Here is a 24,282-nt window from a genome sequence, read left to right as displayed (position 1 = left end):
GGGCAGTAACCTGAACCGAAACGCCCACTGGCCGTTCACTAACAGTGGTCAAGCTTAGGCTAATTAACACGCACCAAACAAAAAGTAGACTATAATATTAATTCGTGGCCCAAAGTGATACTTCGTCATCTCTTCAACAAATGCTCATTTTGCCATGCAGTGTGTGAAACGGAATTAGGTTAAGCGGGCCATCATCATTTATTAGTACATCTGACTGGCCATTATTCTGATTCTTATCACAATTTCACATGCCAATCCAGCAACCAATCATCACAAACTGGTTAGTTTTTGTTTGCTTGTTCTTATCAAGTACCCAGACGTCACATATAACTGTCATGATTTCTAAAATCAAAAGCAATTTGATGTGAATTAGTAACAAGAAAGGGGAGTTCTTCATTAAGCCATCAAAGAGCTCACTCCTTACATAGATACATACATACATACATACGATTCGATTTACTGCATGAAAAAGGAAATCATTATCATGCATGTAAATTCTCATATAAACTAGTTTTACTTTTACATTATATAAAGTCTCAGCCATGGCTTAGCCCAAACCCTATCCAAGAAATAGGATCTCGATAGGAACCACAAGCCGTTACTACTTTATTAAATCTTAAAAAACCGCAACAGACAGACACTACATTAGACGCTATCACTCGTAAACATCAAGGCAGGATCTCTTTCATTTACAAGTGCAAGGGTTGCAGGTGCAGTTGTCGCCACACTTGCAGCCACCCTCCTCAGCTCCAACGACGCCCATCTCACCTCCTTCAAAGTGTGCCTTCTCTGCTCCCACCCCAAGAACCAAAGTCTCGGTGGTGGTTTTCTCTGAGAAGCTCATGTCAGGATACATCTTGCATCTGCACGTACAAAACAAAAATTCATTTCCATCGATCATCAACAACAAGAAAAGATTCGAGAAATGAAATGAACAAAATTTGAAAAGAAGAGATCATGAGAATTAATTTCATACCCGCCACAACCGTTGCCGCACTTGCAGCCGGAGCCGCAGCCACAGTTTCCTCCACAGCAAGACATTTTCTTTTCAAGAATTGATGTGTTTGTTTGATGTTTTAATTTATGTTTCTTGATTAAAGGATCTTTCTCTCTATGTAGTAGAAAAGAAAGGATTGGCCACTCAATATATAGGCAGTTGCGGAGAGAGAGTGGTGGGCATCGACCGTCCACGTGTCATGATATTACGTCATACTTATCCTTCCGAATCGACCGGTCCAAAGCTTTTTACCTGCTTTCTTCCACGTATACGTCGCTTTCAGAGCCAACAGAGGGGCAGTTCCGGTATTTTCTAGAGTAAGTTGACCTTTACAATATTTACCGTTTGATTTAAGAATTATTATTATTTTAAAATTCCTTTTGAAAGATAAAATGGACGTCTTGATCCATCAAGGTGGACCCGTCATCACCATGGATTAAAAGAGGTGATGGGCCCGGTGTGGGGCCATTTGGCAATGGAAGGAGTGTATCGTGTCGATCAACATGTGATTTCCTTTCGCTCAAAGGAGATTCCCTATACTACAGTTTGTAGAGTGTGTGGGGCATGCTTTATTGATATTTATGATTAGTGTTTCTTCCTTTTTCTTTAAGGCAAAAGCTACAATTAAATTTCCGGCTAAAATGTATTTTAAAATAGTTTTAATTATTAATTAAGTTTTATATATTATTTTTTAATAATTTTATTTAATTATTTTAAAATTTTCAAATAAATATATATACTTTTCATTTATTTTTAAAAATATATTTATTTTCAAAATTTTAGCATATGACAAATCAATTGTGATTAATATAAAAATTAGTGAGTCAAAAAGATATTTAGGTTTAAACATACAATATATGAAAATCATAAAACTTAAATTTTTAAGTTTAGTAATATTTTTATTATTTTTTTTAATAAGTAAAACCGATTTTTCATATTATTTTGCTTACCATAAAATTTTAAAAATTATTATTAAGAAATATTTTTAAATATAAATTAAAATAATATTATTCTAATTTTTTGAATAATTTAATTAAATTACTAAACAATGTAAAATTAAGAATTAATTTATAAAATACAATACATCTTAAAGTGATTTAATCATTTTTTTAAATCAAGAAAATAAAGTAATTATATTTATAGATTCAATTTTATCTTTTTTTATTTTTAATTAATAACGACGGTGTTTATTTTTAACCAAAATGAAAAATATTATTATTTTAGAGTTTTTATTGCTAGATGATATATATATATAATTCTATGCTGTTTTATTTTGATATATAATATTTTTATTTAAATATGTATATTTAATTTTGATATTTAAAAGTTAAATTTGCATATAATTTTATAATTTTTATTATTATTTTATTAATTAATAAATTATTTTTCTAATTATTTAGTAACTCTATTCCTTAAAAATAATATTTTAATAATATTTTAATATTATATTAGTTAATTTTTAATTATATAATAATTCTGATTTTAAAAAATAATACTGTTAACATTATATTAAATAAAAATCTAATTTTGTGATTATAAAATTATTTCTAACCCACCAACAAAGTAATATCAATAAATATCATAAATTTATATAATACTAAAAATTAATTAACAAATACATTTAAAATAATTTGTACTAATAAAATCTTAAAACAATAAAAAGTATAAGAAGTATATTTAAAATATTTTAATTTATTATTATTTCTAGTACTATTAAAAATAATTATAAAATATTAAAATCTATTTAATTGTAAATATAAATTTAATTTGCTATATTATTTATAATAAAGTAATTATAATCGTGCATTGCATGACTAGTTAATAATAGAAAAATCTGTTTTTTATATGTAAAATATATGAATTAAAAAAAATAGAAATGATTTGTTTAATGCTTATATTATCTTTTAAATTTTAAAAATGTCACTAAGTATAAATATGTAATTTTATTATTTTTATCTTTTTATAATTAAGATACTTAATTAGTAAGAAATTATTAAATATTAAAAATATTTATATAAAAAATTTATGAAGTATAAAAATTCTAAAATAGAATAAGACTAGTATTTTCAAAGTAAATTATGTGAATAACATAGAAATTAAAATTATTATAGAAATATAAGTTAAATACTTAATTTTTGATGTAATAAGTAATTCACAAAGAAAATTTATATTCTAAAGTAATTTCAGAATATATTTTGTGACTATATTCTTTTATAAGAATAAATTTTTAATTTCATCTATTTATTTGATGGCATATTACTAAAGATTTTATATTATTGAAGAATAAAAAATATTAATAATTTATAAAAGTAAAAAATTATGTAGCTAGTTTTAATCATTCTAGTAATGATTATTTAAATCTAATTCTATCGGTTGACTTCACTGGGATTGACAATTTTTAAAATGATCAGATTAAACAACACCATACGACACCGCACATTGTTAAATGGATTTAGAATTATTATAAGCATATTTGAATCATAATCATATCAATACGTTTATGACGCAAAAAGAATTAGGTTTAAACGTATTGACTTCCCTAATTCGCAAATGAAATAAATAAACATGTTTATTTAAACAGATTCATATATTAACAGATATATATAATACGTATAAATACGTTTAAGTATATTTATTTTTTCATATAATTATATAAATAATTCTATTATTTGTAAGAATATAATTATATTTTAAAGTAATAATTAAATTTTGAGTTATTTTCTAATTAAATAAATATATTATTTGGAATTATAATGATTAATTTTCTATTAAAAATATATTTTATAGTTTAATTATTAAATGGATTATATGACATTTAATTTAGTTAATAAATTAAATATTTTATTTGGTTTAATATTTGAACACGGTTGAGTATTTTTTAAGATTAAAATTATTTTTTAATTATAAGATAATTTATTAATTAATAAATCTTAAAAAATAATAAATTATTCATGAGTATGAATCTCATATATTAAAAATAAATATACATATTAAAATGAAGACTACATGAGTTAAAATATAATTACATGTGTTAAAAAGTTAAAATCTAAAACTATATATATATATATAGAGAGAGAGATAGATTTTAGATATTTTAAAATTCTGTAATTAATATTAAAAATTAAATAATTTTTTTTACAAGTACCGGGTAATTCAAAAATATTATTAGATGCATTAAAATCAAAACTGAACTCTTTTAGTATTACAAGATAATATGAAATACTGCTGCAACGTATGTCACGTGAGTTTTGTTTTATCCCTAAACTTTATCCACGTGCGGCCTAGCTCACTTGATTCTCCCGAAATCAAGATTGCTAGTCAGCTTTCCCTTAAATGTCAAACTCAGCAAAATAACAATAATTATACAAACGGAAATATGCTTAAGAAAATGGCACAAACAAAGCAAAAGGGTTTGGAAGTAGGATATAAAAGGTGGCGGCAGCATTCTATTAACAATTTATAATATTATTTTGGGGTTTCTTGTACTTTCACAAATTATATAATCAAAATGTTATCCAAAAATGCTTTCATTCAATTTTATCAATTTCTATATTAATACTGGTCTCTGATTGTGAGAAGATCACTACACAGTTTGTCTCACACTTAATTTGATGGTTAAATTGATATTTGAAAGCATATAAAATAACTTTAGAAATCTGAGGTTGTGTTTGATTAGAATCAATCAATTTATTTAAAAGAAAATACATGAAAAATAAAATACGATAGAAAATATAAAGTAAAATAGAAATTAAAAGAGATATTTCAATAGTATAAAATAAAATAGAAAAATGTATATATTTGTTAAAATTTCGTTTAATTATAATCAATTTTATAAATTTATTAAATAAAAATTTTAGATTAATTTTTAATTTAATTAAAGTATATAAATTTTAGATTTGTAAATAAATTCATAGATTTTATGGATTTCAACCAAACACAATTGTATTTAGTTGAAATCCATAAAATTTATTTACAAATTTTAATTTTATGTGCTTTAAATGAAGCGAAAGTTACTTTAGAATTTTATATAATTAAATTTGTATAATTAAATTAAATTCTAATAAAATAAGTAGCATTTTCAAATAAATTTCATATTAATTTGACAATATATTCTATCACACTAAAATATATCTTTCAATTTTATTATTTCTATTTTACTTTTTTTTTCTTGTATCATTTTTTAATAAAATGGTACCTTAATGGATTTTAACTAAAAGTGTAAATTTCCTATTTTATTATAAATATAAAAATATTTTTCTTGTCATATTTAGAATGTTCTAAAAATATGAATTCTTATATAATAATCATTTGCGAATTCATTCTATATTTATTAGTCTTTTTATTCCTTATCTTGATAGATAAAAAAAAAGAATAAAGTTCAATTTTGCCACTGATCTTGTTATAAGTGCTCGATTTAGTTTTTTTTTTTAAATTTATAGACTTTTTAGTCTAAATTTTTATATATTTAATTTAAATTAATTTTATTTAAAAAAAAGAGAGTGAGAGTCACTCTCTCTTGAAAATAAAAAATAATTAAAATTTTTATAATATTATTTAAAAAATATTTTATAATTATAGTATAATATAATTAAACAATAAGTAGTTATTACCATCATTATTTTTGCCAAAATCATTATCACTTTTACCGTTTTTAGTACCACCACTACTATAACTGTCTCGTTCACCGTCATTGTTAATTCTTTTATTGTATTTTATTTGAATATTAATATATTTTTTAATGTGAGAATTTAATTTTTTTATTTATTATTATATCTATTTTTTTTGTAGAAGGTGTGTAACTTATTCTTTCATTTTTATAAAAAATAAAATTAATTTAAATATTATATATAAAAATTTAAGCTAAAATATCTATAAATTTTAAAAAATTTAAATTAAATTCTAACAATAAAATTAGTGGTCAAATTAAACTATATTCTATTAAGAAATTATGCTCACACCAATCATATATTTATGCTAGATCCTACATGGAAATTATTGTTCGGCGTCTACATGTTTATATTACTTTTTTCATATTCTTTTCCACTTTATTTTTATCACTAGATAATAGAATCCCACCTGTTACTAATAAAATAAATATGATTTCATGAAAAACAAAATTATCATATAAATCTCCATTACTGCTCTTAATTGTTGTAGTGGGACACCAAGTATATACAATAATAAATAGGATAAGCATAAAAGACTATATTATGATTTTATTATTTGATAATTTAAAATATGTATCGTGATAAAAAAATATTTTACTATTAAAAATCTTAAATTTTAAAGATTTAGTTATTTTTACTCTTATCAATCATTATTATCATATTTTTTGTGTTTGATAATATGAGTTTATAACTTAATAATTCAAAATGTCATTGTTTGACCGTTACATTGAATTTATTAGATGAATGACTTCTCAAACCGTGATTGAATGATTAAATAATAAAATTAAAAGTTGTTAAGTTTCAAACTTATATTATTAAATATGAACAATTTAATAATAATAACTGATCGGAATGAAAAGTAATAAAATTTATATTTTTGTACTGATCCCTAATAAATATATTATTGTAAAATTATATTTGAATGGCTTTGGGACATATGAAGCTAAAAAAAAAAGTCAAGTTCCATCACCAGCTAATTAAGCATATAATCATATTAGAATATTTTTTTGATTTATTATTGAAGAAATAAGGCGTCACTTAACTTAATGTGCTTCCATCCATTCAATAGCTCAAGTATCAGAACGGCTTTTTCTTTTATTTTTTTTCCTGGTTTTAATGCGTACTCCAAACAGCTTATTCTCGGTGCCCCGTTCAAAAATAAACTAATTTAAGTCAAAATGAAATGACATGATATAGAAAAAGTGTATGAAAAGGAATGCAAAATTCATAATGATATTCTCTCCAGCACTTCATATGGCAAGGAAAAAGCAAAAAAGAACAAGACAACTTATGCCCTCATATCACTGTATCATACCACTTAAAATTGCATATATCTCTCTAGGGTAAATGCCCTGTCAGTCAGAACCATATTTATAAATTGATATTAATATTTTAATTTACTAATTTTTTTTTTATTTTTTTATTTTAATTTATCAAATATTGTCATTGGGTAATTTGAAACTGATCAATATTAAAAGCTATGATAATAATTGAGACACAATTTTGAATCCATCGGACTTGAGCATCAATTAGAACTATGCTGCCTAAAAATCCTGCCATTACGCCATTTCCATAACCACCAAATGTTGATAGTGAAAAGAACACGCCAATCTCCAATGAAAGAGTCATAAAGCAAACTTGAAATATTCTTCCAAATCCAGTCTTGGGCGTGCCAAGACGCCTGGTCATAGAGCAGAAAGCAATCCCTTCCAAGCTCTTCTAGCATGGTAGCATCACGAAAGGACATGGATGGTGTCCTTCTTTTGGTATTTTTTAAGTATCATTTTCCTTAATCAAATTATAACCGCATCATTTCAACCCTTCATCTCTATTCATTCATCATCATAAAAATTAAAATAGCTGCTATAAACACAAAACTATTATTTATTGTCACTTTTAATTAATCTTTTTTTAATTTTATTTTAATTATATTTTAATATACTTTCAACTGCATTTTAATATATTACAATATATTTTTTAAAACCATATACTTTTATATCATCGAAATACATTAGTTATTATAAAAAAATATAATACTATTTAATTCATGAATACCAAATATAAATATATAAAATAAAATGATATATTTACTTCATTTTGTTGGTTTCACAGTAATACAAGTTAAATGATATCATTTTGGTATTTTTTAAGTAATAATTTTAGTATTATTTTTATAAAATTTTAAAAGAAAATATAATAATAAATTTTTTTAAAAAAATTATAAGAAAATTTTGAAAAAGAATCTTAAAAAGTAATTTTTTTAAAAAGAATTGTGTCCTATGGGGGCCCATCAACTTGTAGAACAAACAGATTTTGTGGTGGGATCAAAACAAAATGGCCCATTCTTGTTGTGGATATATATGGAAGCCTGGTCTCGTCACATCTTGACAGGAAGAACAGGAGAAGAAATTGTCTGATATAATGCCGAAAGTGGAAGAAAATTACAAGACCTCTGCAAGGAATTATTTGTTTTAGGCATTCGTCACAAGGTCCCATACCATTCATTAAAATATATATTTCTCCTTTTCATATGACTATTTGAATTTTTGCCAAATCAAATAATGAGTTTATAATAGCGTGGCATAAGAGAAATGGCCAGAACTAAATAATAATATAAAAAAAGCCGCCCACCGTGGGGCTCGAACCCACGACCACAAGGTTAAGAGCCTTGCGCTCTACCAACTGAGCTAGACGGGCTCATGTTCTTACGTATCTCCATTTATAATATAGGTTGACCTGTACAAAGTAATTCACATTGCTTCTAACTATACAACATGTTATGAGAAGAACCAGATACGTATCTAACATTGATTATGAAGTTAATCAGAAACAAAATTTTATGTATGAGGTAGATCAACAAATAAACTTTCAGATGGAAACTGAGTTTTCCAGATGCTCAACTGAAAATGACTTCCTCTAAAAGATCATAAAAAATGATGTCCTCAACCTCAAGCCCCACACATTCACTATCAAATTGCAGGTTCATCCACCCATCACTTTTTGCTAAATCTCTACTCACAATATGATCCAGTAACTGGTCAGGCTCTGGAATTGAGCTTAAGTACCAGCTTATGTTTGTCCACACCTCCTCAAGAACATGGTATCCCACTGGCATTGGACGAATGTGGGAAAGTGTAGATAAGGGCATGGGATAATAGGTGTATGATCTTGCGTAAGTCTCCATCAACACTTCATTGATCAGATCAAACAGCAGCAGGTGATAACAGAGGTAGCCTTCTTCAGTTCCTGAGCACTCAGGATCAAGAAACATACAGCCTGCCACTTCCTCAAACAGAGAAGGATCCACTGGTTGGTCATCTGAATGCCATGTTCCGAGCAGTTCATTCTTGGTGAAACCAGATAACTCTAGTATGTCCTTCACATAATCAAATTCAGCTTTGTCTTTGGCACCCACTTGAAACTGGATTTGCTTGCTTGGAACTTCTATTTTCTCAATTCCACTCTCAGCTACTGCCGGTACATCCTTGATAATTGTTGCTGCCACCTGGTCCTCCCAACAATTAATTTCTTCGGGAAGAGGAAGGCTTATCGTCAGTTTTAAATCTGCTTCTGTTTAAAATATATATCCATAAAGGCATTCATTGCAGTGGAAAGTCAAATAGTTAGATACTGAGCATCTTAAATTTGATGCTCTAAGAGCTGAAAACCACAATGTTAAACCCCAAAATATTACCTTACTGCCTAGTAAAATCTCCACGAAAATAAATTATATCATCTATAATGAACTAATATCAATGACCACGTCTAAGTCCAAAAAATATGTCTTACCATTAAGCAAGGCATCACATGCAGTTCGGTTTGTGACAAAATATTGAATTAAAAGTAAGAATTAGCAAGAGGTGATACCTTCTGCACTGGAAAGGCTCACAGGAGTAGTATGATCCTCTTGAAATTTGATACCAGACACAGGGACACTGTTGGATTCTGATCCTGATGGTTCAGTATCCTGTTTATTGCAAGATTCCTCGAGATCGTCACTAATTACATCCAACTTAGCATCTCCTTTGACATTAGAAACTGTTACCGTCTCTTGTCGATCTCCAACTGGAACTGTGTTACTATCCAGGTTCTGTTGAATATCACTTTTTATATGACTTTCTGCATCCGATTGTTCACTGAAATCACTTCTTGTGCTCACAGTTGCATCCGCAGCATTTCTAACCTGACTTAACGGAAAGGCATCAGAAGAATCCTCATCATAACAGAAGTGAGATTTGAGGTCAGGTGAGGAAAACAATCTTCCCATGGATTTCGAAGCACTTTCTTGAGGTGAATCTTCAGTTAATTTTAAGGGTTCAAAACAATGGTGTTTAGCGTCTCCCTTGCAACTAAACTCATATAATTGACAATATCTATCTAGCGATTCACATAGTGATGATGTTCTACTAAAGCAATGGGATCCCGTTTTACTGGTAGAAAGAAGAGAATTATGACTCTCACAACTACTTCTGGGGCTCTCATTATCATCTCTGTTTGCGGAATGGTTCTCACTTTTCACATCCTTGGGGAGCTCTTGACCATGAGGAATCTTGTGAAGGATTCCGTCCATGGCAATCCGATGCTTCTCATTTTTGCTCCGTCTAATTACATGTTTTATCTTATTTTTAAGATTCTTGAAACGCTTGATTACAGCTTGATTCTTCCTATGGTGAGATGTCTGGTACTCAGCAGGTATTGATGGCATCGAATTTGAGCGGATATATTCTTTAGACTTGGACTCAACTGCATGAGATTCAATTAGCTCATTTGCCTTAACTTTTCTTGGCCCAGATCCTCTCATAGAAGATGAGCTAGATGAAGAGAATGACAGAGACTTAGAATATGCCAGTTTACTGCTTAATGCCCGGCGACTGTGGAAATGATGAGCAAAGGGAGAACCTGGTTCCTGTAAAACTTTCATAAAGAATTCTTTATTCAAATTAATGATATCTAGAGCATCCATAAACTCATTTGACTGCCATGTTGAAGCATCCGCATTGAGTTCCTGGGCATGGACTAAATCTTGATTTCCTGAATTTCCCTCAGAGAAAAAGTGATTTGCATCAATGTCCGAGTTATTCCTTGTTAGGATGGTACTATAATCGTCTGAACTTTGATCCTCCGAAGAATTTGGTACTAATGGATCCAGTAAGCTGGGAGCTGAAAAGTTCTGATTGTCAGAAATTGCGGGACTTCCATTATTTAGGTTCTTAGCAGTAAGGGGACTTTCGTTATTCAATGTTATACCAGCATGGGGATCCTTATCTGCAGGTTCCAAGCGATGGATGGAATCTGTTCGCATCAGGGGCGACTGTACAGGATGAGATGAGGTTTGGCGATGTCGACCCTTCATTCTATACAACTCTTCTATTATAAGTGATTTCAACCGAGATCTAACAGAATTATTGGTTACTGGAGTCGACTGTGTCATCTTCTCGTTGACCTGATACTTTTCAACTCAGCCACCTTTCTATATTCACAAACAAACACACATACGCAAGACACAGATTTATGTATACGTGCATGCTAACAAGACAATGTTAAATCCTAAAAAAGTCACATCTTAGATTCAGTGGTCAAATCAAACAGAACAGAGAGCACAACTGCACAAGAACTATAGAGCAAGCTTGCGCTTCACTTCTCTTTGTAATAATGATTACCTAGGGATACTTTCACTAAATGCTCAAAACTGTTTAAACATATGCTCATTTTAATGAACTTACAGTAAGACTGTCATCTCCACTGCTGCCACGATGGAACATTCTATCACTCTTTGATGCTTTTGTATCATATCCTGGATTTCCAACTCCTAGAAAGAATGAGAAGATTATCACCGCACAGATTTGAACAATGCAATTCCTTTAACTTGCATTCTTAACCCAAAAGGCGTGGGCATAAATTGATATCATGCTAGTCTATCAAATAAAACAAAGGTCCACATTGCTGAAGTAACAGATTCTGATATGTATTTTTAACTTTAAAGATTAACCATAAAAAAGATCTCCACCTGACAGAAATCTACTATTACCATTACCAGGAATGTTTGATAGGATATCTTCCTATCTATAAAACCACGAATCAAGCTTTTATTTTGTTGAGTCAGTGCATCATGTACCTAATTACAAGAATGTGGTCACCTATTATCAGAAATTAGTCTTTATAACGGTACAATGCTATATGCATCTGTCTAACAAACAATACTTAAGTCATAATGCAGTTCTTGAGAGTACATTTATTACATATCCCTTAGTAGTAAAGCTCCAGATATGACACGCAGGCATTCACAGCCAATTAGCCAAAGCAGTTCAAGAAGAACGCACAGCATCCATTGCAAATCAAAAGAATAGCCAGTAGAACTGGAGAAAAATAATGATAAATTGTTCATATTAAATGGGGAAACCAATTTTACTTACCCATGGCATTTTTGCCATTTACAGGCCTCCTGTAGGGAAGTCTTTTCTTAATGTAACGCCAATGATGGTACTTAAGTATATGAAGCACACCCCACATGCATCCCGGACCACTATTCTGGATAGAGATCGGAGAGTTACTATGCTGCAAATTTTTTCCCATAAATTACAGTGTTCTTTCTTCTGGACGTGCTTAGGTGACAAATGACTTCAGCTAGTCTTGTTAAACCTGATCCAAGTTAACACAAGTAAATTTGAAGCACGCCCCATCATTATCATCATAATCATTTATACCAGATTTCAGGTTTTCAAAAGATGAACACTTTCACATTACTAAAAATTGTTCAAATTTAAGGCGAGAAAACCCTAACTAAAACAGAAGGCTATAACCTGTTAACATATAGTGAATATGAAAGTTGATCGAGGATTAAATAAACTCAGATTCACAATAAGGACAAAAGGAAAAAAACAGTTAAAAAAGGAATAGCAGTTAAACTGTATGTGCGTTCATTGAACATACAAACAGAAGAGATGGGCCAAATCTAACAAAGAAACCCATAATCCTGTCATACTTGATTCCTCAAACCCCCGATCAAGGCAGAGCAAGGAATTGGGGTAAAAAGAATCGGGAATTTTCCATTCTGATCTACTAATATAATTAGAAATTGATGAAAGAAAATCCCCCTATCTTTTTACTCCTGAATTATAAACAGAAAAACTCAAATGAGAGCCATAAAATTTGGTCAAAATCTTACACTTCAATCTGATGCTCTCCATTCTATTGATCAGAAACCAATTCGCAAGAAACAAACAGCATTATCACAACATGCAAATAAGAAGGGAAACAATTTTCTTTACCTTGTGAAAGAAATTAAACTTGAAAACAAAATCCTTGCACTTGTCCCTAACCATTGCATGCGGTGCAGAACACAAACCAAAAAATTTAATGAATGAGAAAGAAATGTTGAATCTGAAAATTATAACAAATTCAACCCATAAACTTCGGATTTAAATTTGATGGTTTTGTGTTTTCTAAATGTCTGGTCTTAAAAAGGAAAAAAAGAAAAAATTTCCTTTTAAATTATTAATTTCTAAATTTGGGTTGCCAATTATTTTTTTCTTTTGTGTTGTGAAATGCAGGTGCTATTTGATTGGTTTTGAAAAGCGCGGCCATTTTTCCAACTAACTTAACTGTAGGCTCGGTCAGCACGGGCATCGCATGCTATTATACATTTGGAGACAACTTGTGCCCTATAACCCAGCATTCAACGAAGTTACGTAATATTGGGATTTTACATTTCTGATAATTATATTAATATATAATTTTTTAAAAAAATTGCTCTAATTTCTTATCATAAGTTTATTTTTTTAAGGAACTATTTATTAATTTTTTCTAAAAGAATTATGGGTAACTCTTATTTATTTATCTATTTTTAATTACATATTATATATGTGCATCTTAGTCAAAATTCAACTAAGAACAAAATTGACTATGTAATTCAAATTAATATAAAATCGTGATTCTATTTTTCATGGTAATTAAATAATAATCGATCTCATATAGATAACAAGAAAAATTTACAGGTTTAGTATTTAAACCTGTAAACTTTATGACATGAAAAACAAATTTTGGACGGTTCATAAGTAATATCATTCTAAGTTGTTACATGAGCATGCAGGGCATACGCATACTAACCTTGATTAAGCTTAATCCTGATATCTCACATGCAAATTATAAGATGGACCTTATGTATATAGCTTTATGATCATCCGGTACCGTTTAATTAATAAAAAAAGTCATCTCAATGTCTGACACCCGTTAGACGCTGATGCATTTTATATTTATTAAATATGTATTGAATGTTTATTGTTTAAATATAAAATGTTTATTTTTTATTAATTTAATTTTGTTGAAAAGATATGTGTACTGCAATATTAATATTTATAGTGTAATTTTAGCTTGATTTTTTTTTTAATTTATCAAAGATAATTTTATGTTATGTTTATATTATTATATATTCATTTGAATGAATTAGTAGTATGATTTTTATTAATGATAAATATTTATTAGCAAACTAATGAATATTATGTCTATAAATGATGAATATTTATTGTAATTATTAAAATCTTTTAACATGCATTACAAAAACAATAAAAGCTTTTATAAATAATTAATATCTTTATTTGAGAATATTGATCAACATTATATATACAGACAATGAACATTGTAATGCCAAATAATAAATATTAATATTAACATTGATGAATAATACATCAAAGAAAATAAACATAAATATTATGTTTACAGATAATGAATATTTCAATACAAAGAAAATTAATTATTATAAAATATTACATCTAATGGACATTATACATATAGAAAATGAATATTTTAGTACTTGTAAATAAATAAAAAATATTAATATGTATATTGTTTAATAAATTTTTTTGACATGTGTTACTATATTCTAACATATATAATTTTTAATTTTGACACGTGAATTTAAATATGTATAATTTTTAATATAATATTAGTTTTTATAATTTTATTTTATTATAATTTAAAAAAATTAAAAAATAATAAAAAAGCGGGACAAAAGTTCCTGCATTATACACTTTAAAAGTAGTTTTAGAAAGAAAATGTACCATAATATAAATATTTGTAGTATAACTTTAGCTTAATATTTTTTTGTTTACTAACTGTGTAAGAACAATTTATGTTATGTCTATATTATATATGTATATTTGAATGAATTATTGGGCATCATTTTCATCAACGACGAATATTCATTGATAAATTAATGAATATTATACTTGTAAATGATGAATATTTAAATCAATCATAAAAAAATTTCAATATGCATCACAAAATAATAAAAGCTTTTATAAGTAATCAATATTTTTATTTAAGAATATTGATGAATATTACATATATACAAACAATGAACATTGCAATACTAGATAATGAACATTAATATTAACACTGATGAATAATATATTAAACGAAATGAACATAAACATTAGACGTAATAAATATTAAGTTCATAAATAATAAATATTTAAATACAAAGAAAATTAATTATTATAGAATATTACATCTAATGGATATTATACATATAGAAAATGAACATTTTAGTACAATTAAATAGATAAAAAAAATATTAATATGTATCTAGTCTAATAAAAACTATTGACATGTATTACTGTATTCTAACACATACAGTTTTTAATTTTGATACGTGTACTTATTATTGACATGTAGAATTCAAGTTTATGTATAATTTTATAATTTTATATTAGTTTATTTATTATTTTTATATTAATAAAATCTTAAAATATAAAGTAACTAAGATATTAAAAATATTTTAAATAATTATAAAATATTCAAAAATCTATTTAATTATATATATAAATTTAATTTATATTATTATTTATAATCAAAATAATTATGACGGTCGGACATAATACAGGATAAATGAGTAGCTTTCATAAATATATAAAAGATATTCAAAATATTCATTTTAAATTTATTTTATTATAATTTAAAAAATAAAAATCTCATGCGTTAAAAATAAATATATATGTAAAAAAATTTTAAAATAGTGAAAGTAAAATAATTATAATAGTCATATAATATGTAAATAAATGACTAATTTTTATAAATATATAAAAATTTATTCAATATATAATTTTTAATATAATATTAATTTTATAAATTTATTTTATTATAATTTAAAAGATTTTGAAACAGTACAATCTAAAAAAAGTAAAGAAGCCAACGTTTTCTTATACACGTGAGATGTGGTTGTTTTCTTGGCTGGAAGTATGAGATTCTTTCTTTTTCACTTTCTATTTCATATGGCCAACAGTTTTTTGTTTTTACCTTTAACAAAAGGTATATTTTGCAAAGTCTTCCCACAGGTGTTCATAGATTCCAGTCCATATAGAATCATATGATCGAAGTATATGTTATAACAATTGTTGAATGCAGCCGCCGGTAAGGTTGGAATTTGGGCTATTATTCTGGGATGAAAAGGGGCTAATGTTGCTGCTTTGGTGAATTAATAGCTATTAAGGAAAAGGACTCCAGTTTGCTCTGGATTGAGTTGTGATGGGTATTTAAGTTGAGGCAGATGCTGCCAATGTTATTGCTTTAATATAGAGTGATACTTATTTCTCTGAGTCCAACATTCTTATTATTATTACTATTATTGATATTCAGTGTCTTGCTTCTCTCATTCAGGAGAATTATTAATTGGCTCAAGAGCTTCCTAAAGAGGGTAAATATTTAGATTGCAAAATCATTATAACTGTGTAATCGGAATATTTGAATTTGTTTATGTAATTCAAGAGTATGTAAATGAGATGGTAAAAATCTCTTATAGCTTAATTAAAATATTAAATCTAAATCTTAAATATGCAGCTACGTTAAAACTCTTGAACGAACATTTTACCACCCATAAATATCATATCCCGCGTACTCTTAATTAATTCTAAGTATATATAAAAAAAATGGCTATATAAATTAAATTTTATTTATTAATCGAAAAATAAACATATAAGTGTAAGTCGTCCGATAACAAATTCATATTTTATGTAGCTCCCTATTAAATTATATCTTACATGCTAGTAAAAATAACTTTGATAGAGGGATTACTAGTCATTCTATAAAGAAGTGCAGGCAGTGTTAAAGGACTGAGAAGCTATTGTAAAGCTGTAAATTAACCATATCCACAGAGAATTACCAATGGACCAGTGGATAAGTTGGCTGATATTTCATATCAGCTTGATAGAGGAAAGCATATATGGGATGATCCTCTGCAAGGCTTAATAAGCTTGTTATGGATGACAAGATTAAGAGTGTCCTGGCATAGGAGCACTGCTGTGCAATCTGGGTTTTAACAGTCCCTTCCCTTCTACTAAAAATAAATGTAGAAAATGACGTACCCCATCACACAATCAATGGAAGATGGGAAAGAGCCAACTCTTTTGTAGTGAATGCATTGCTCAGCTCAGGTATGCCCATCTGGCCAGCCCAAAAAAGAAAGGCTGAATCAGCATATTGCAACAGGGGAAAAAGGGAAAGAAAAAAAAAGGGAGAAAACCAAATGAAAGGCTTTCTTTATAACTTTGGTTCCCAAGAAAACCTCTTGAAGTTTGGAACTGATGCCATTCAAATATTCAATGTATTCGGTGCCCATAAAGGAAAGGTCGTTAAACCCATAAAAGGAAATACCAAAAAGGCAAGGCGGTAACCAAGTTGTTCTTCAATTAATGCCTCCCCAGTATTTCTCAACCATTGTTCCATTGTTGCTGTAATAAATTTCATGATTAAATGTTTCTAAAGAAAATTCCATGATCAATCTTTACTTAAACCAAAGTTAATAAAAAAAACTCTAAACTTGTGATTTCCTTTAGATGCTAACATAAAATCTCTCTTTCAGGACTAAGACACAAAGGTGCCAATGAAAAGAATAAAGCTATCAGCATTGAATTTTTATATTTTTTTACATATCAATTTCATATTTATATATTAGAATTTTAATTATTTAGTGAGTCCTTTTAATATAATCTAACAAATATCTTATCATTTTTTTTAATGTTATTTTTAACACTTTTTTAATATGTATTTTCAATACATTTCCGTCACTAACATTTATTATATTACATTAAAGGTAAATATGTTTAAATATAATTTAAATAAAAGGTAAATTATATTACATTAAATTGAAAGTTAAAATATTAAATTGACTGATGGGTACAAATTCAAACACATAAATGTTCAAAACACATAACTAACTATGGTTGCAATCTAAACGAATCCTGTGAAATTGAGGGGGGAAGAAAAATCAAAATGGTGTGGTCAAATATTATGTTAGGCAGAAATAACACAAATCTGAAAGAGGAAGATTTAAGTCAATAACTTTGTAAAAGCATGTTTAATGCAGCACTTGCCCACATATTTTTATACCATTTGTTATACGTCAGCATTTCCGTTAGTTTGGTATAAAATCGATTTGAATCATTAACACTGAATGAACTATAAATACATTTTTATTTGTTTATTTTATTGGAATATCTTTTATTGCATTTTAAAGTATTTCTTTCAATAATATTATTTTATTATATAGAAAAAACAGATTATTTTATTTTATTTTATTCATAAATTTATCAAATTCCATAAAATCTACTTTCAAATTTTAAAATTTCAATATGATTTAATTTAACCAAATTATTTACGAATCATTTAGTTTAGTTCGATTTTAATTTGATTCCAGTACAATTTGGCTGACCCATATCTTTTTCCCTTTGTAAAAAAATAGATTTTATTTGTATAAAGGGTAAATTTGGACCCTGAACTTGTAACACAATATCAAATATGCCCAAAATGAGCTTGTTTTTCATCTTGAAAGGTTCTATTTAGCTATACTCTTGTTATCATCTTAAATTTGCAGTTACCCTTTTTTGGGATCAATATTTAATAGTATTTTTAACAGCCAACTAATCCGTAGCAACTTAGGACCTATGACCGTTTGGTTCAATGTCTTCAATGGGAATGTGAATAGAAATAGGAATGGAGATATGTATGATTATAATTTATATATTGTTCATTATTATGGAACCAGAATCGAATTCATTTATTGGTAACACTAATAATAATGTTTAATTATAATTAAATAAATAATAATATTTATTTTATAATTATTATATATACAACAAATATATAAAAGCAATATTTATATGAATAAAAAATTATTATTTCACTTATTTAGCTATTTAAAATTTATTTGATTTGACTTCTATGAGAACTAACTTTCATTATTTATGGAGGAGGGAGAAATGTATGATTCCTACTGATAGGGTAATTCCATTCCAATTCTAAAGTGATTTTTGACCAACCAAACACCAACAATTGGAAATACCCGAATATATTTCCATTTGCACCCTATTTTTGCACAAAGCAAATGACCTATTATTCCTTTCTTATATGAGAATAGTAATTACAGTTCGTAGGATCTTAGTTGATTTTAGTAGGCTCTGATTAAACCAAGACGGCTTTTTCCAAAAGAAAAAAATTATATTCAATGGACGACTTGAAGCTGTTTTATTCAATTGATCCAAGGGGGCTTTATGCCCTCCTTGTGATGAGCCGGTTGAAAGATCCAAAGGGAGTCCATGCAAATTATGGCTATCGGGTTGGGGAGAATGGATTAGGGCAAAGTGTTGTAATTAAGGAAAGTTCTTCCTTTGCCTAAGAATTTTTTGATTTAGGACTTAGCAGATGAGATGATTATGTACTTGAGGCTAGCTTAAGTGATAAGAGTATTTATTATTGAGAGTGGGAAGTCTTGGTTTGAGTCCTCATGTTCGCTCTATGTGTGACGAGGGTTAAAAAAATGATTATCTGATGTTGTGTAGTTCACGATCACTTAGTCCTATAGTATTGCTCGTCACGCACGCAAATTATTATTATAAAAGTCATTATATAAAAATATTTAATTATATTATAATTTTTATTAAATATATTTTACAATGTTATTAGTATATGTTTTACCGTATAGTAGAAACTCATATACTATTATATATATTATTATATGAAAATATCTTATTTAAAAAACGGGTTAAAATAGAAATCAACTAATAATTTTTAGAGTATTAGAGGTGGAGATGAAGAGTAACTATTAAAAATTTACTCTTGCCAACTTAATTTCTTGGAGCTTGTGGTGCAAATTACAGACCAAATTTTAATTCGGATATAAAGTGATAAGATTAGGATTTCGTTAAGCTAGAAGCTCATTTTGAACTGAGTTGAACTTCTGCTACAAGTTCAGGGGCCAAAAAATCTTTTATTCCATTACTTTTATTCACCATGTTATTACAAGAAAGAAAATCATAGTAACATTAAACATTTTACTTTTTTTTTTCTCAAATAAGACTATGTACAAAAATATAAGAGTTAAATATTATTTATTCCATATATTCTGATCTAATATATGAATCAATTCATATATTTTCTATTATATTAAAACTCTCTTAAATTCTAACAAAACTAACTATTAAAACTCTTCAAATGGTAATATATATATATATATATAATTGTACTATTAAATTATTATTATTTTTATAAAAAACTGCACCGCTCTGATTTGCTTATGGTAAGCACTTAAGAAAAGAAGAAAAAATAAAGAGACGAGGGACAGCCACAATTCAAAAGCATTTGTCCGTTCACAAAACCATGAAATCATCTAAAAGGTTTTGACTTTTTTAAGAATCTTGCAAATTTTTTATTAGTATAACTTTTCTCTCACACGCGCATCTCTATAGTCAACTCTCCCATTAACACTTCTTCTTCAATTTTCTTTTTCTTAAAACATCAAAATTCCGATATCTATTAAGCTCCTCTTTTTATATTTGGATAATCTTCGTATTTACAGATTTATATAAATAAAATTAAATAATTAATATTTATTATATTATTTAAAATCAATAAATATATTAATTTTTAAAATTAAATATATAAATAAATGAAGCCTTATATAGTTATAGACAAGTAAATTTTTTAATTTTATTGTAATAATTAAATTTAAATAAAATAAATAATAAATCCATTAAAGAAAACAAACAAATCCCCCACCCAAAAGTCAACTCCCAACTTCTTTTATTTTTTCTTTTTTTATTCATCATCATCACTTCCTCTCTTCTCTTCCTTCTTCCTCCTCCTCCTCTTTCTTCTTCTCTTCTGCAACAAAAGGCAATATTCTATGATCAATCAATTATACTCTTCGAAATAGATAAAGAATTGATCTCTTTTCTTTTTCTCTTTACGCGAGACAGAGACACTCCAGTGCTGCTGAGCCAAAGCTAATCGGTTGTTTTTCTTTTCTGTATTGAAGATTGGATTGTATGTGCGTTTGTTTATTCTTTGTTTGATGGGTAACGGAGTTACAAAAGTGGGTCACTGTTTTTCCAACAGTACAGCCGGTGATATCTCATGCCGCCACGACATCGCCGTTTATGTTAGCGATCAGCTCCACAAAGGACTAGGCCATTCTTTCTGCTATATAAAAGCAGAGCCACCTCGTACGTCCACCAACCAAATTCACTCTGAGGAAACGACAACGTTTTTCTCTATCTCAGGTGCTTCTGTAAGTGCGAACACTTCGTCGTCTTCTTCAACGGATGCTTCCTTGCCTTACAGTTGTAATTTAGATGAAGCTTCTGCTTTCGAGAGCTCCGATTCTTTCGCTTCTGTTCCTCTTCAGCCTGTCCCTCGCCGTGGTGGCGGTGGACAGCTGCAATCAGGTTCTGTTTCGAGTCCGAATGAACGTGGCTTCCTATCAGGTCCTATTGAACGTGGGTTCCTTTCGGGGCCGATTGAACGTGGGTTTGTATCGGCACCGATTGATCGAGCCTTGTATTCGGGTTTGATGGAGAAGGACAGTTGTAGTAAGTTACAGAAGAGTTCACCCCCTGGCGGTTTTGGTATTGATGAAGTACATGTGAAAACCAAGAAGAGAAATAGTATAATAAAGAGTCTAAAGAGAGTAATATCTAATACTATTTCTAGAGGGAAAAAATCATTCATGGGTGCTGTTGTTGTTAAAGATTCAGTTGAAGTTAAAAATGGTGAACATTTGAGTGGCGATAGTTGTAATTTGAGTGCTCAGTTGAATTTGAATAATGATGTTGATGAAGATAGTGTTTTCTCATTGGAAAGTCAGAATTTGCAATGGGCACAAGGGAAAGCTGGTGAGGATAGGGTGCATATAGTTATATCTGAGGAACATGGATGGGTTTTTGTTGGGATTTATGATGGATTTAATGGTCCTGATGCACCTGATTTCTTGCTTTCTAATCTTTATACTAATGTGAATGAGGAGCTTAAAGGATTGTTATGGAACGATAAGTTTGAATCTTCATCGCCACAAACAGAGGAAACAGAGGAGTATTCGCATTCAATTGGTAAGGAAAATCATCCATCTGATGAGGTTGTGGTTACAAATCAGAGAAAACAAGGAAAGAATTTGAAGCATAGAAGTAAAGGTGCAGCAAAGAGATGGGAGGAGAACCAGAGGAGGTGGAGGTGTGAATGGGACAGAGAAAGAGTGGAACTTGATAGGAAATTAAAAGACGAATTGAATTGCCAAGGGTCTAACTCTAATGGGGTTAACCATTTCGATGTTTTGAGAGCACTTTCGAAAGCTTTGAGGAAGACAGAGGAGACCTACTTTGAAATTGCTGATAAGATGGCGGAGGAGAAACCTGAGTTGGCCTTGATGGGTTCTTGCGTTTTGGTGATGTTGATGAAAGGGGAAGATGTTTACTTGATGAACGTTGGAGATAGTCGAGCTGTTTTGGCACAGAAAGGCGACACAAGTCTTGGATTAGGGAAAGGAAACCAGGACTTGGAGATAATTAGCGAGGAAAGCTTGCGCGACCTTGAAGTCTTTGATGGTGATGAATTTTACAGATTAAATAACTTGAGTTCCCTTCAACTTACCATGGATCACAGTACTTATGTGCATAAGGTGGGTAATCTAATTCCTTTCTTGATTTATTTTCAGCAAAAATTATTATTTTTGTACTGATATAGGTGAACTAAAAGATGATTGGATTTTTCAGGAAGTTCAGAGAATCAAGAAAGAACATCCCGATGATCCTTCTGCAGTAACAAATGACAGAGTTAAGGGTTATTTGAAGGTTACTCGGGCTTTCGGAGTTGGCTTTCTCAAACAGGTATTGCCCAGATTCACAGCCTTGCATATATTTATTAGGATTGTTTATGTTAAATTTGATGGCGAAACCTATATCCAATTTTGACAGCCAAAGTGGAATGATCTGCTGTTAGAGATGTTTCGGATAGACTATGTTGGAACATCCCCATACATAACCTGTTTTCCATCCCTCTATCACCATAAACTGAATTCAAGAGACAGATTCTTGATATTGTCATCCGATGGGCTCTACCAGTACTTCACAAATGATGAAGCTATCTCTGAAGTCGAAATGTTCATTGCAGCATTTCCTGAAGGGGACCCTGCACAGCATCTAATCGAGGAAGTTCTGTTTCGTGCAGCCAAAAGAGCTGGTAAGAAGAACAAAAACACTTTCTTGGCAATGGGTTCTAATTCATGATTCCTAATTCTATCTTAAAAAGTTTCCATTAAAGGACTGAGATTGTCCTGCAAAGAAGAAGTATAAAAATGATGATACAATATGTTGCAGGTATAGATTTCCATGAGTTGCTTGATATTCCACAAGGGGACCGGCGCAGGTACCATGACGATGTTTCTGTTATAATTATTTCTTTGGAAGGAAGGATATGGCGTTCATCTGTGTAAATACAAAATCAAACAGAAAGAACATATCTATATATATATATGAAAAGGTTGACAAGTTTTGGGTTTTTTCTTTCTTTTCTTGTTCTTGGATTATAAAACTAAGAGGGAAGGAAAAGAAAAACAAAAAAAGAAGCTATTGTTGCAAATATATCTTGGTTTCAGGAAAACTGTAAAAATGTTAGACATGCTTTCAATGTACTAATCAAATTTTGTTGTTTCTCTGGTAATACACAAGGATTCAAATCCTTGCATGTTCCCGTTGTGTCCTAACTTTTTTTTTTTTTTAAAAAAACAAATAAAATGTCATCCATGACAGGAATAGCCTAAAAGTCAGTGTAACATGTATAAGAAAAGTGACCAAGGAATCAGAATTTGTTACTGTTGTTGCTCAGCATAATCAATATTATGTCAAGTAAGGAAGATGAGCCTAAGAAATTTATTAAGAAAAAAAGAAAAAGAAAACCCTGCTTCAAGTTCAACTGGGGCTTAAATTTATTTAATTCTTTTTTTTTTTGTATTATATAGATATTAAAAACATTATTCTAGTTGACCCAACGGTTCATATATTTCTGCGTTTGAATAAAGTCAGTTCCACTTTTCTTTGTTCCTAATTGTTTTATACTAATAGAAACTCTCCAACCACTTCCCTTGCTCTTTTATTAAATTCAGTTTTTTATCATCCCAACTGGGTTAGTTTTAAATATGGGTATTTTCTATGGGAAAACACTATTTTAGCGAAATTACAAATACCTCCTTACTGTTTTCAATTCATCCATATGTATATATATATATTTTAGAATAATAACTTTTCTATATCTTATATTTGTATGCCATTCAACTGAAATAGCCCATATATTTTTTTTATA

General features: G+C 28.8%; 3 protein-coding genes, 1 long non-coding RNA gene and 1 other non-coding gene across 9 annotated transcripts; 2 read left to right on the top strand and 3 right to left on the bottom strand.

Annotated features, from left to right (window-relative positions):
* Positions 1–369: 369 nt before the first annotated feature.
* LOC8268283 (metallothionein-like protein type 2) lies at positions 370–1,140 on the bottom strand. Its single transcript, XM_002532283.3, has 2 exons — positions 977–1,140; positions 370–863 (listed from the first exon to the last, which is right to left on the bottom strand). Exons 1-2 carry the CDS (start codon positions 1,039–1,041, stop codon positions 686–688), a joined length of 243 nt encoding a protein of 80 aa, XP_002532329.1. The 5' UTR covers positions 1,042–1,140; the 3' UTR covers positions 370–685.
* Positions 1,141–1,173: 33 nt separating this feature from the next.
* Positions 1,174–1,626, top strand: LOC125368625. The gene is made up of 2 exons (XR_007214292.1): positions 1,174–1,314; positions 1,412–1,626. It is a non-coding gene; the product is annotated as an uncharacterized LOC125368625 (long non-coding RNA).
* A 6,385-nt stretch (positions 1,627–8,011) lies between these two features.
* LOC8268287 lies at positions 8,012–13,228 on the bottom strand. 5 transcript variants are annotated; one of them, XM_015727302.2, is made up of 6 exons: positions 12,933–13,226; positions 12,078–12,303; positions 11,388–11,473; positions 10,912–11,107; positions 9,532–10,824; positions 8,015–9,234 (listed from the first exon to the last, which is right to left on the bottom strand). In XM_015727302.2, exons 2-6 carry the CDS (start codon positions 12,235–12,237, stop codon positions 8,561–8,563), a joined length of 2,409 nt encoding a protein of 802 aa, XP_015582788.1. In that variant the 5' UTR covers positions 12,238–12,303; positions 12,933–13,226; the 3' UTR covers positions 8,015–8,560. The 5 variants fall into 5 exon arrangements, with proteins under 5 accessions (XP_015582787.1, XP_048235781.1, XP_015582786.1 ...); XM_015727301.2 differs by having other exon boundaries at positions 8,012–9,192; positions 9,532–11,107; positions 12,933–13,228; XM_015727300.2 differs by having other exon boundaries at positions 8,014–9,234; positions 9,532–11,107; positions 12,933–13,227.
* Positions 8,289–8,361, bottom strand: TRNAK-CUU. Its single transcript has one exon. It is a non-coding gene; the product is annotated as a tRNA-Lys (tRNA).
* A 7,495-nt stretch (positions 13,229–20,723) lies between the features above and the next one.
* On the top strand, positions 20,724–23,686 carry LOC8268285 (probable protein phosphatase 2C 4). Its single transcript, XM_002532285.4, has 4 exons — positions 20,724–22,603; positions 22,698–22,811; positions 22,899–23,163; positions 23,301–23,686. Exons 1-4 carry the CDS (start codon positions 21,005–21,007, stop codon positions 23,414–23,416), a joined length of 2,094 nt encoding a protein of 697 aa, XP_002532331.1. The 5' UTR covers positions 20,724–21,004; the 3' UTR covers positions 23,417–23,686.
* Positions 23,687–24,282: the final 596 nt, after the last annotated feature.

This window comes from Ricinus communis, chromosome 10 (assembly GCF_019578655.1).
Source record: "Ricinus communis isolate WT05 ecotype wild-type chromosome 10, ASM1957865v1, whole genome shotgun sequence".
Lineage (NCBI taxonomy): Eukaryota > Viridiplantae > Streptophyta > Magnoliopsida > Malpighiales > Euphorbiaceae > Ricinus > Ricinus communis.
The sequence above is the reverse complement of the archived record's forward strand: the minus strand, read 5'-3'. Positions and strand labels throughout refer to the sequence as shown.

Coding starts and splice junctions, on each gene's coding strand:
- LOC8268287 (XM_015727300.2), bottom strand. CDS start 12,237: ATGGGAAAAAATTTGCAGCATAGTAACTCTCCGATCTCTATCCAGAAT. Junction 11,474..12,077: donor AAATGGCAAAAATGCCATGG/GTAAGTAAAATT, acceptor CATTCTTTCTAG/GAGTTGGAAATCCAGGATAT. Junction 11,108..11,387: donor GTGGAGATGACAGTCTTACT/GTAAGTTCATTA, acceptor GAAAAGTATCAG/GTCAACGAGAAGATGACACA.
- LOC8268285 (XM_002532285.4), top strand. CDS start 21,005: ATGGGTAACGGAGTTACAAAAGTGGGTCACTGTTTTTCCAACAGTACA. Junction 22,604..22,697: donor ACAGTACTTATGTGCATAAG/GTGGGTAATCTA, acceptor TGGATTTTTCAG/GAAGTTCAGAGAATCAAGAA. Junction 23,164..23,300: donor TCGTGCAGCCAAAAGAGCTG/GTAAGAAGAACA, acceptor AATATGTTGCAG/GTATAGATTTCCATGAGTTG.
- LOC8268283 (XM_002532283.3), bottom strand. CDS start 1,041: ATGTCTTGCTGTGGAGGAAACTGTGGCTGCGGCTCCGGCTGCAAGTGC. Junction 864..976: donor TGCGGCAACGGTTGTGGCGG/GTATGAAATTAA, acceptor TTGTACGTGCAG/ATGCAAGATGTATCCTGACA.